A 12301-nucleotide genomic window follows, 5' to 3' on the forward strand; every position below is an offset into this window, starting at 1 on the left:
ATTTACGTCACAGCACAAACAAGGGCAGCAAAATGGTCATAAGAGAACTACAACTATGGTATGAGCGCCGCATTTAGCCAATATCTGGTCAAAATAACTTGCTTTTGCTTGATTCCTGATCTGCGTGTAAAAGTAATACCCCTTTTGAGCAAAGTATCCCTCCTGAAAGGTGTGTGGTGCTGCAATTCATACCACCTGGAACCACAGGACGAACTCCGCCTCTGGATTTTTTTTTTTTCATGCCTGTAAAACTTGTTATCGCACTATCTTCAGCTACGCCTTAAAATATAGCCAGTTTCACGATGAGCTTCACGACAGACTGTTTCGCATTCGGTTGCGTGCCATCACATTCCAGCAGCTCTCGTCACCCTCCTGTACATGATTCTACATGCATTCTATGAGAGGGGATTCCTACGTGAACGTCCTGCACGTCTTATAACTCCCAAGGAGTTCGCCTTCGATCTTGACGGTGGGAGACTTTGTGAACGCTGTGGTGATCCATTTGGTGTTCATGGTGCAAACTGATGGTTTATTTTGTACATTTCTTAAATGTTGACCATGTCTGTTTCGTGAAGTGTAATACAGACATCCCAGAGAATGATGATCTACGAGGATGCACCTCCCGGACACATTGTGAGATTTTAGCAGCTAATATTTTTCCTGTCATAGTTGTTAACACAAGAGTTTCAAATGAACCTTACTGCAGACTGAACTAGCGACCTCCCACTGAAGGGGTGTTTTGTTAGTTTGTTTGTCCCTATAAATTCTTCTTCTCCCGACCAACCCGTTCCACGTACAGTAAAGCCAAATTTTGCACACAGTTTAACTGGCAAGGTAGCCTGTACTTACTCTACAGCTAAGGTGGAGAAAATCAACCTGATAATAATGCCAGAACCTCATTTCTCTATTAACCGCAAATGCATCGCTGTGAAGCTACAGGTATGAAATAATACCCACTGATTGGCCAGCTAAGCCAATACATTTGAGTATGGTTAGCAGTGCATCCATCACTGTCGCCCTTACGAATCTACAGCCCCGGAATCTGTAATTTTATGTCTACAAAGGATGATTCCTTGATGATGATACAGACAGTCTAGGATGATGGAGAAGGAAAAATGTATCAACTTTTGGTAAGGGTCCCTGTACTGGAAACGGATGAGTCGAAGGTTACAAGCGAAAACCGTTCTGGTACCCTTGTCAGTGGAACACAAGTACTGGTACTGTTGTTGTTGAGACGGTACGGCAGCCATCTTTCAGATGTGGTAGTACGGACCAAAAGAAGAAAAAGTCCTGTGAAAATGGGTTCTAAAATTCATGCCTTGAGAGTTGGGGAACTTGTCGAATTGAGAATTGTTTCACACTAGCGAAGATGAAAAAGTGTTCATAGCTCCTCAGATACGCATTTTAGAGCCCAACATCTGTAGACATTTTTTTTTTATTCATGCTGACGCCTGAAAGGTGCCTACCCTACAACATTAGGAACAACGGTACATTTTTCCATCTCTATCGACCCAGAAAGTTTGTAACACGATAACAGAATCACCCTCTATACAAGGTGTTCGAAAATTTCTTTCACAGACTTCTAGGGCTTGCAAAGGGGAGTGATAATATTTCGAGCAGAAACCCATTCCCGCAAACTTATGGTTTCCTTTCTACCACGGTTCCAACTCAGATGTTGAACTAATCCACTTCTGTTTGAGAAATTGAATTAGGCGTGACGAAAAACAATTATTAGGTCACAATTCCACATAACGAAACATCTATTATCACTTAAGCATGTTCGTTTGCATTAATTTTTAAGCATTATATTCTGTACGCACAGTTTGATGGGTTCTTCCTTGTTGTGGAATGATGTAAACAAGTAATGTTTAAACTTAAAGAATAAATGGATGTTTCGTTACGTTTCCTTTCAAATTGTTACCTAATAGCTGTACTGCATCATGCCTAATTCAATAGCTCAAACAGAAGTGGAGGAGTTGAACATCCGAATTTAAGACGTCATAGAACGGAAACGGTCCATTTCACGACATAAGGTCCTATTCTAAATATTGGGTACTCACTCCCCTCTACAAGCCGTAGAAGTTCGTGACGGGAATTTTCAAACTCCTATAAAGTTCGCCTAGCTTTGATTCTTCCGCAGAAACCATTATATTCAGCTGATTTAATTGGTAACTGCGGCATTTTGGACGTTATTTTAAACACATATATTTGGGCGCAGACTGATTGGCTCTCGTTTTGACCCGCCAGGTTAGCCGAGAACGCTAATGCGCTGCTTCCTGGACTCGGGTAGACGCACCGGCCACCGATCGAATACACCAGCCGGATTAACGACGAGGGCGGTGTGCTGGCCAGCCTGGATGCTGTTTTTAGGCGATTTTCCACGTCCGTCTAGATGAATACAGGGCTGGTCCCCACGTCCCGCCCCAATTACACGACTCACAGACATTTGAAACACATCCGCACTTTTCCATGATTTACATGGGGTACTCTGATTCCGTCCCGAGGGGTACGGGGTGGCGGCAGGAAGGGCATCCCGCCACCCCTTCAAATTAACATGCGAAATCCGATTTAACCACGTCAACCCCGCGCACAAGGCGGGACAATGGCGCAAGCGATAGCGATAGAAATGATTGGCTCTCGTTTTGTGGCCGCAACTCAACAGCGGTGTATTCCAGAACTATGATTATTTGATTTTTTTTTTTTTGTCGATTCATTGTATTTTAACCTCATGTGTCCTTATTAACAGGTAGATTTTTCCACTCTGCATGCTAAATGTCAAGAAGTATTCGTGCATATCATTTATCGTTGTTAGAACATTTCTGAGACGCTGGGACCCGCCGCGTGTCTTACAGACGCCGCTGAGCCAGTGACGGCGCAGTGCGGCGCAACCATCAGCAGCGACGGCGCCAGGAGCGGCACGGTGGGGGCGCCGGCGGGCAGCGCCGCGCACGCGCGCTGCCGCTTCGACTTCGAGGCGCGCGGCAGGCAGCGGGTGCGGCTGCTGCTCAGCGGCCTGCAGTCGCCGGCGGAGCGCGCGCGGTGAGCCCGCGGCGGTCGCGCTCTCCTCATGAGCCTTAACGTGGAATCTTCTGTAAGGGAGGGGGGGGGGGTCCGACGTAAAGTGGTTGTGAAATCTAGTGAAACACTGTTAGTTGCGTGTTCCACAAATCGTAACCATGATAAATGTTATCTTCATTAGTCAGTAGATGTCATAGTTTTAGCTCTTTACTGAAGAAACTTTTAATGCGTACGACAAGGAGCGTACAAAAGGATTTACTTGAACAGGAACTCTGAAAATAATACAGCTAGGCTACTGCTCATATATACATAGGCGTTGTTTTAATAAAATCACGCAGACACTAAGGTTCACCGGCATCCCCTAGCAATTTGTCTTACAAATTGCGCTTAGAGAATCATATTTAGCTGAAGATTAACTCCCATTAAAATTCTCCAGCAAGGTTATCTCTGACGTATATCTGCAGACGGAATCGACAAACGAAAATTTGAACCTCAGTCTCCCGCTCACGGGACAGGTGCGTTAACCTCTACGTCCGTAATCCTCTCACAGTGGCTTGTTTTTTTTTTTTTTTTTTTGTTTTTTTGTTTTTTTGTTTTTTGTTTTTTTTTTCATCAGTCTACTGACTGGTTTGATGCGGCCCGCCACGAATTCCTTTCCTGTGCTAACCGCTTCATCTCAGAGTAGCACTTGCAACCTACGTCCTCAATTATTTGCTTGACGTAATCCAATCTCTGTCTTCCTCTACAGTTTTTGCCCTCTACAGCTCCCTCTAGTACCATGGAAGTCATTCCCTCATGTCTTAGCAGAATTGTCGATCCAGACAGTCGAACTAATCAATGAGGAATGGTCTTAATTAGTCTCAGGCAGCAACCGACGGCCGGGTACAATCACAAACTTTTCAGGAGTGTATGATATTTACGACAGTTTCATTTTAAAAGAAATGAATATTTAAAGTCGGCCACAGAGCACTCTTGATAGGAACGGTGAGCCGACTATAACAGATTCTCCAAAAACTGTTAACGTGAATATGTCTTTGACTAAGGCTTAGCTGCACATCCTGAAACACCAGACCGGACGATATACTGTGTCTGATAAGCGTAGTGCTGTGACATATGTCGCTCTTTTCATCAGTACTGGAGATCATTTTTTTTTCGAGGTTCCAATAATGCGATAAGTTGTAACGGCGACCGGAGCGGTCGCGGGGTAGTACTGACGGTAGCGCGGCGGGACCCGCGGGGCGTCCCGCGAACAACAACACAACGGGAGAGGACAGACACGACCAACGGAGGACCTTACGACACAACAAGAACGGACAACAAAGTCGTGGAACTTAAAACAGAGAACAAAAGGATGATGATGCTAATAAAATATATATGAATCACACAGGTAAAATAATAGACAGACAATTAAAAAACACGGTGACAGTCTGGTTTCTGTTCGTAAAAGACATAAAATTCACACCCAGCGACAGCATGGTTTGTGTTCACAACACAGGAAACGACGAAACAACAATGAGCAGTCACTGGAACACTGCACTAAAATATGACATACCACAGCCGAGAGCAGGTGGGGGGGTGGGGGGGGGGAACTGGTCAGATGATAGGAAAATAAAAAAGGAGGAAGGTGAGGAAAAGTGAAGGGGGGAGGGGGGAAAGGAGCCAATGGAGGATGACGACCCATAACAGGGCTGGGGGGTGCTGGGCAGATGCGACAGGGAGTGGGGAAGGCAGAGGACGGGAAGACAAAAGGACTGAAGAGGGAGAAGGGAGGTAGGGAGAGGTTAGGTGGGGAGAAACACAGGAGGGAAGGGGGGAAGAGGGAACCCAGGGAAAGGACAGAGGAAAGGAGGGGGGATGATCAGAGTTGATAGGAGGGATAAATGGAGGGAGAGAGGGCATCATCTGGGAGGGGGAGTTGATGGAAGCCACCTTGGGAAAGGAGATGTAGGGTGTAGAGATGGAGGGTAGGGGGGACACAACAGTGAAGGCGTGGCAGGGGGTGGGGACGGGAGAGGAGCATCCAGGGGGTGGCTGGTGTAGAGTATGCGGATATGTTTGAGGAACAGGGGCAGATGGGGGAAAGGAATGAGGTCATAGAGGATCTGCGTGGAGGACGGTAGGTGTATACGGAAGGCGAGGCGGGGTGCATGATGCTCAAGGATCTGGAGGGACTTGTAGAATTTGGGTGGGGGGCAGATATCCAGGCAGGACTGGCATAACAGAGGATGGGACGGAGTAAGAATTTGTAGGTGTGGAGGATGGTAGATGGATGCAACCCCCATGTCCGGCCAGAGGAGATTGAGGAGTCGGAGACAGTTGTGGGCTTTGGATTGGATTGATCGGAGAAGAGGGATCCAGGTGAGGTGACGGTCAATGGTGAGGCCAAGGTAGGTGAGGGTGGAGGAGAGGCGGACAGGACGGGCGCAAACGTTAAGGGAGAAATCCAGGAGCCGGAAGTAGCGAGTGGTATGACCTACGATGATTGCCTGGGTCTTTGAAGGGTTGATTTTCAGGAGCCACTGGTTACACCAAGCGTCAAAAAGGTCAAGGTGATTCTGGAGAAGGCGCTGGGACCGTTGGAGGGTCTGGCTGAGTGCGAGACAGGCGCTTAAGTATGCTATCGGGGGCGCCACTATTGGCCGCTGGGACCACGTGTTCCACTGTGGCGCCCTCACACTAAAAGCGGGCCAGGAGGCGGCCGCCGCCACAGCTTACGGCGCGATGGTGCAGAGACCTCTAGGGGTCTTCGACGTCCATGACGTCTGCCGGGCCGGCCCCGATGGTCTAGCGGTTCTAGGCGCGCAGTCCGGAACCGCGCGACTGCTACGGTCGCAGGTTCGAATCCTGCCTCGGGCATGGATGTGTGTGATGTCCTTAGGTTAGTTAGGTTTAAGTAGTTCTAAGTTCTAGGGGACTGATGACCACAGATGTTAAGTCCCATAGTTCCCAGAGCCATTTGAACCATTCGAACGTCTGGCGGGGATTCAAATTCCCCGGCGCACGGTACCAGAGGATATAGACTGCTTACGTCATGGAATGTCCGGAATCGATTTGCGAACTGTCCGAGCTATGTATCCCCTCAGAAGTGCAACAAGAGCACGTGTGATTGTTATATGGTCCTGCAGAACGAGCTGAACTTTGTAAAATTGGTAAGTACAGATGAAGTATATAACAGAAAATTTTCAAGAGAAGAGAAATCCTTCATTGAAATCCAAATACAAAAAAAGATACTGCAGAAGTAACGAGAAAGGGCTCGCAGAAAATGGGGCAGAGTCTGAGGAATCTTAAAAGTCTGAAACCATCACTGTACGCTGAGCATGGTTACCGTGAATAGCACTACGTCTGCGAAACGAATGAGAAACTTAGGTTAGTGTCGCAACGCTGAGGCGTGTGAGGCGTGAGAGCTTGGAGCAGCCGTTAACCTAATACTAGAATGATGCAGCGGGAGAGTACCGAGTAGCCCGTCCAGAGACCACCGAAAAGTCGTCGTAAGACACCACACAAATAATTAACCAGCTGCAACCAAACGGCGAGTGGGTGTGATCTTTCTGTTTATCGCGTTCCGAAAACTACTATATACGAGGGTTGGAACTTTAATAGTGGCAACTATTTATTTACAGCTCCTACAAAATAGATACGTGTTTCAAAGTTTTACTGACCTTCAAAGTAGTCACTTGTATTGTGTATATCCCTTTGCCAGCGATGTGGAAGTCGTAGGACACACTTAGCAGTGCCAGTTGTGTCGACAGTTCGAGCTGCGCGGTCTGTTACCCGACGAATTTGTAGCAGTTATGAAGCGATTGCCGTGAAGTGTTTCCTTCAGTTTAGAAATCGAGTTCGACTCACGATGGTTTAAGCCAGGGGAGTGCAGTAGGTGGTATAGCACTTAGCAACCCCGTCAGCCAAACAAATCAGTAACAGCTTGCACCGTTCGTGCTTGAGCACTGTCCTGCAAAATGATGGTCAGGTCCTGCAGAAAGTGTCATCACTTCTGTCTCTATGCTGTTCATGTTTGGAACAGAACCTACAACCAGCTTACAGGCAGAAGTGATGAGACTTTCTGCAGGACCTGACCATCATTTGGCAGAATAATGCTCAAGCACGTACAGTACAAGCTGTTACTGATTTGTTTGACTGATGGGTCTGCTAAGTTCTGCACACCCATTACTTTATCCCTCGTGAGTTGAACTCGATATACACTCCTGGAAATTGAAATAAGAACACCGTGAATTCATTGTCCCAGGAAGGGGAAACTTTATTGACACATTCCTGGGGTCAGATACATCACATGATCACACTGGCAGAACCACAGGCACATAGACACAGGCAACAGAGCATGCACAATGTCGGCACTAGTACAGTGTATATCCACCTTTCGCAGCAATGCAGGCTGCTATTCTCCCATGGAGACGATCGTAGAGATGCTGGATGTAGTCCTGTGGAACGGCGTGCCATGCCATTTCCACCTGGCACCTCAGTTGGACCAGCGTTCGTGCTGGAAGTGCAGACCGCGTGAGACGACGCTTCATCCAGTCCCAAACATGCTCAATGGGGGACAGATCCGGAGATCTTGCTGGCCAGGGTAGTTGACTTACACCTTCTAGAGCACGTTGGGTGGCACGGGATACATGCGGACGTGCATTGTCCTGTTGGAACAGCAAGTTCCCTTGCCGGTCTAGGAATGGTAGAACGATGGGTTCGATGACGGTTTGGATGTACCGTGCACTATTCAGTGTCCCCTCGACGATCACCAGTGGTGTACGGCCAGTGTAGGAGATCGCTCCCCACACCATGATGCCGGGTGTTAGCCCTGTGTGCCTCGGTCGTATGCAGTCCTGATTGTGGCGCTCACCTGCACGGCGCCAAACACGCATACGACCATCATTGGCACCAAGGCAGAAGCGACTCTCATCGCTGAAGACGACACGTCTCCATTCGTCCCTCCATTCACGCCTGTCGCGACACCACTGGAGGCGGGCTGCACGATGTTGGGGCGTGAGCGGAAGACGGCCTAACGGTGTGCGGGACCGTAGCCCAGCTTCATGGAGACGGTTGCGAATGGTCCTCGCCGATACCCCAGGAGCAACAGTGTCCCTAATTTGCTGGGAAGTGGCGGTGCGGTCCCCTACGGCACTGCGTAGGATCCTACGGTCTTGGCGTGCATCCGTGCATCGCTGCGGTCCGGTCCCAGGTCGACGGGCACGTGCACCTTCTGCCGACCACTGGCGACAACATCGATGTACTGTGGAGACCTCACGCCCCACGTGTTGAGCAATTCGGCGGTACGTCCACCCGGCCTCCCGCATGCCCACTATACGCCCTCGCTCAAAGTCCGTCAACTGCACATACGGTTCACGTCCACGCTGTCGCGGCATGCTACCAGTGTTAAAGACTGCGATGGAGCTCCGTATGCCACGGCAAACTGGCTGACACTGACGGCGGCGGTGCACAAATGCTGCGCAGCTAGCGCCATTCGACGGCCAACACCGCGGTTCCTGGTGTGTCCGCTGTGCCGTGCGTGTGATCATTGCTTGTACAGCCCTCTCGCAGTGTCCGGAGCAAGTATGGTGGGTCTGACACACCGGTGTCAATGTGTTCTTTTTTCCATTTCCAGGAGTGTATAAACTGAAGGAAACACTCCACGGCATTCGCTTCAGAACTGCTACAAATTCGTCGGGTAACAGACCGGGCCGCTCGAACTGTCGACACAACTGGCACCCCTAAGAGTACCCTACGAGTTCCACATCGCTGGCAACGGGTTATACACAATGCTGGTGACTACTTTGAATGTCAGTAAAACTTTGAAGCCGCCCGGAGTGGCTGAGCGGTTCTAGGGGCTACAGTCTGGAACCGCGGGACCGCTACGGTCGCAGGTTCGAATCCTGCCTCGGGCATGGATGTGTGTGATGTCCTTAGGTTAGTTAGGTTTAAGTAGTTCTAAGTTCTAGGAGACTGATGACCACAGCAGTTAAGTCCCATAGTGCTCAGAGCCATTTTTTTTTTTTTAATTTTGAAACACGTATCTACTTTCTACAAGCTGTAAAACTTTGAAACACGTATCTACTTTTTACGAGCTGTAAATAAATAGTAGCCACTATTAAGGTTCAACCCTCGATATTATACTATCATGTGACCCGCTATTTCAGGTATATGTTCACAGAGAACGAATATGAACCAAAGTACTTTAAATGGCTCTGAGCACTATGGGACTTAACATACCAAAGTACTTTATGTCCGATTAAGTCGATTAAATTAAATCTAGGAAACTGCATGAGATTTGTAATCTGCAGATGTATGTGAAACACGTCAAACATAATTGGCTGGCTCTGAGTACTATGGGACTTAACTGCTGTGGTCATCAGTCCCCTAGAACTTAGAACTACTTAAAGCTGCGACCGTAGCGGTCGCGCGGTTCGAGACTGTAGCGCCTAGAACCGCTCGGCCCCTCAGGCCGGCGTCAAACATAATTAGCAATTATTCCACAAGATGATTTTCTGGGTCATATAATTCAGTCTTTGTAATGTATTTACTCTGTTGCCTTTGTGATAAACGTATTCTTCACTTTTCTATATTCGTCTGCTTAGCAGAATTACTGATGTTACCCACAGACTGTTACCGGAAGTCTCTGGACGGGAAATGCTACGTGAGAGTTCTGACTGTGTACCCAAGCAAATACAAATAAAGGTAATGTATGACAACATAAAGTGTCTTCTCTCAAAATCACCGTGTCGGAGTCCGGAGTTACCATCACAGTCAAATGGCTCTAAGCACTATGGGACTTAACATCTGAGGTCATCAGTCCCCTAGACTTAGAACGAATTAAACCTAACTAACCTAAGGACATTACACACATCCATGCCCAAGGCAGGATTCGAACCTGTGACCGTAGTAGCACACCGGTTCCGGACTGAAGCGCCTAGAAGTGCTAGGCCATACGATCACAGTCTAGGCATATTCAGACAGACACTACTCTGTATGGTCATGTGGTGATAATTTTAAGCATAAAAAAAATCAGTCACGAATAACAATGCTTTTGTTAAAAACAAGTAGCTCCATTACCCATTTGAAGCGGCAGAATCGCCAACAGATAGCTGTTCACTTTTAAAATTACGTATAACTTACGTTGTACATCTAATGTAGACTGATTTTTCGTTGTAGTGAAACTTCCATCAGGTGGTGGGTGGTGCCTTCGAAAATCCAGCGTATTTTCATTACACTATCAGCTGCTTTCGAGGAAGTGCATGTGTCGCACAGTATTAAGCACGATTTAATATTATCTTGAAGTTTCAAGGCACAGAGCATTAACAGCAACACCCAGTCTCTCTCTTTCTCTCTCTCTCTCTCTCTCTCTCTCTCTCTCTCTCTCTCTCTAAATGGTTCAAATGGCTCTGAGCACTGTGGGACTTAACATCTGAGAGCATCAGTACCTTAGAACTTAGAACTACTTAAACCTAACTAACCTAACGACATCACACACATCCATGCCGGAGGGAGGATTCGAACCTGCGACCGTAGCGGTGACGCGGTTGCAGTCTGAAGCGCCTAGAACCGCTCGCGAACATCGGCTGGCTCTCTCTCTCTCTCTCTCTCTCTCTCTCTCTCTCTCTCTCTCTCTCTCTCTCTCACACACACACACACACACACACACACACACACACATTCTGCAGCTCCTAGTTCCGTCACCACTAATACCTTCCACACTAATAACGAACATGTCGATGATAAACACTGTAGATAAATATTTGTCTCATTCAGAACGTGTTCGCAACGTTCCATTGCTTGAGCATACAGGGTGTTGGGTACCAGCTGGAAACACCTTCCCCCCAACCTTCCTTCTCAATCACGGTCATCTGTGAATCACAAAGTTACAATAATTATGACAAAATAATGACACTGCTTGGTGAATCGAAGTAACTGGAAGCAAACGAGTTGGCAAAAAGATTATAGACCCATATTCGAGTAGTTTCCGTGACGTACATAACCTCTGCGGTTCCTTTGCACAGGTGTGACTCTGCAGAGACGGCTTCGGTGTACGTGTGGACGGACGGCCGGGTGGAGCAGCTGTGGAGCGGCTGCGCTGCCGGAAGCGAGCAGCAGCAGCTCATGGCCAGCGGACCGCGCATGCGCATCGAGTTCCACGGCAGCCGGCCCGACACTGCCCTCAGCCTAGTAGCCCGATACAGCTTCGTCAGCGGTCAGTAAACCCACTCTGCCACCAGTCTTTTCTCCACCAAATGACAAGCGCTGGATGCAAAGCATATTCTGTAACATTCGTTGTTTTCATACCTTAAGGTTAGGAACATCCTAAAGACTCTAATGGACTCGTTTATGTCTCTTTCTTTCTCGAATTACGATTTGTTCTTTCACTCTTTGTATTTTTTATTTGGAAACCCACAAAAGTTTTCTTACCGTGTTTTCTGTTACGTCCATTCTTGTCATTTTCTAGCCTCCAGTGGTTGGCAGATTTAGTGCTGCAAACATTATTGAAAAGTGATCTACATCGGGAAACTAACGTTTGTTGATTTTAAGCTGTTTTAGATGTATCCAGAGCAGTTAATATTAACTTGCATAAGCAGTCGTGCTGTTTTTCTTTGTCTGTGTACCTAGTTCTCTAATGGTGATGATGTTGTTGTGATGCACAGTATTTACAGGGTTACTTCAAAAATGTTCAAATGTGTGTGAAATCTTATGGGACTTAACTGCTAAGATCATCAGTCCCTACTTAACCTAAAGTATCCTCAGGACAAACACACTCACCCATGCCCAAGGGAGGACTCGAACCTCCGCCGGGACCAACCGCACAGTCCATGACTGCAGCGCCTTAGACCGCTCGGCTAATTCCGCGCGGCTTTCTTCAAAAACTATGTTACTCATTGTTATGGCAGGCCAAGGAACTTTCATTGAGTATTTGAAAGCCACGTAGACATGTGACACTATTTTTAAAGTTCTAGTAAATAATATTCGAGAACCACTGTTGAAAATTTCCGCCCCCATTCTTCCTAGTATTCATTCATCTTCCCAAAGAAAATGGAAATTGCTTGGTGGAAGTTCATAACTTCCCAATCTGTATGACCCAGTTCTGTGCTGCCATGGTAAAATTGTTGGTATCATTTTCCTATGGCTGGATGTGACATTGCACTTGGTCCATATACAGCCGGAATTTCTCAGTGAATCTGTGGGCAATTCAGCCGTTTCGGCCAGAAGACAGCCGAACGACATCCTCAGCGTTCGCATCCGTCAGAAAAAAGTGTTCAGCATGGTATTACAGCGAGAAAAGCAGACA

The 12301-nt window shown here is 47.5% G+C and overlaps 1 protein-coding gene across 1 annotated transcript in view; it reads left to right on the forward strand.

Annotated features, from left to right (window-relative positions):
* Window positions 1-12301, forward strand: part of LOC126455970 (suppressor of lurcher protein 1-like) — a 40030-nt gene that overhangs the window by 9172 nt on the left and 18557 nt on the right. The window contains exons 3-4 of the mRNA XM_050091726.1: window positions 2853-3039; window positions 11022-11212. Coding sequence (XP_049947683.1) covers window positions 2853-3039; window positions 11022-11212 — 378 coding nt within the window. The remainder of the gene's footprint in view (window positions 1-2852; window positions 3040-11021; window positions 11213-12301) is intronic.

This window comes from Schistocerca serialis, chromosome 2 (assembly GCF_023864345.2).
Source record: "Schistocerca serialis cubense isolate TAMUIC-IGC-003099 chromosome 2, iqSchSeri2.2, whole genome shotgun sequence".
Taxonomy (NCBI): domain Eukaryota; kingdom Metazoa; phylum Arthropoda; class Insecta; order Orthoptera; family Acrididae; genus Schistocerca; species Schistocerca serialis.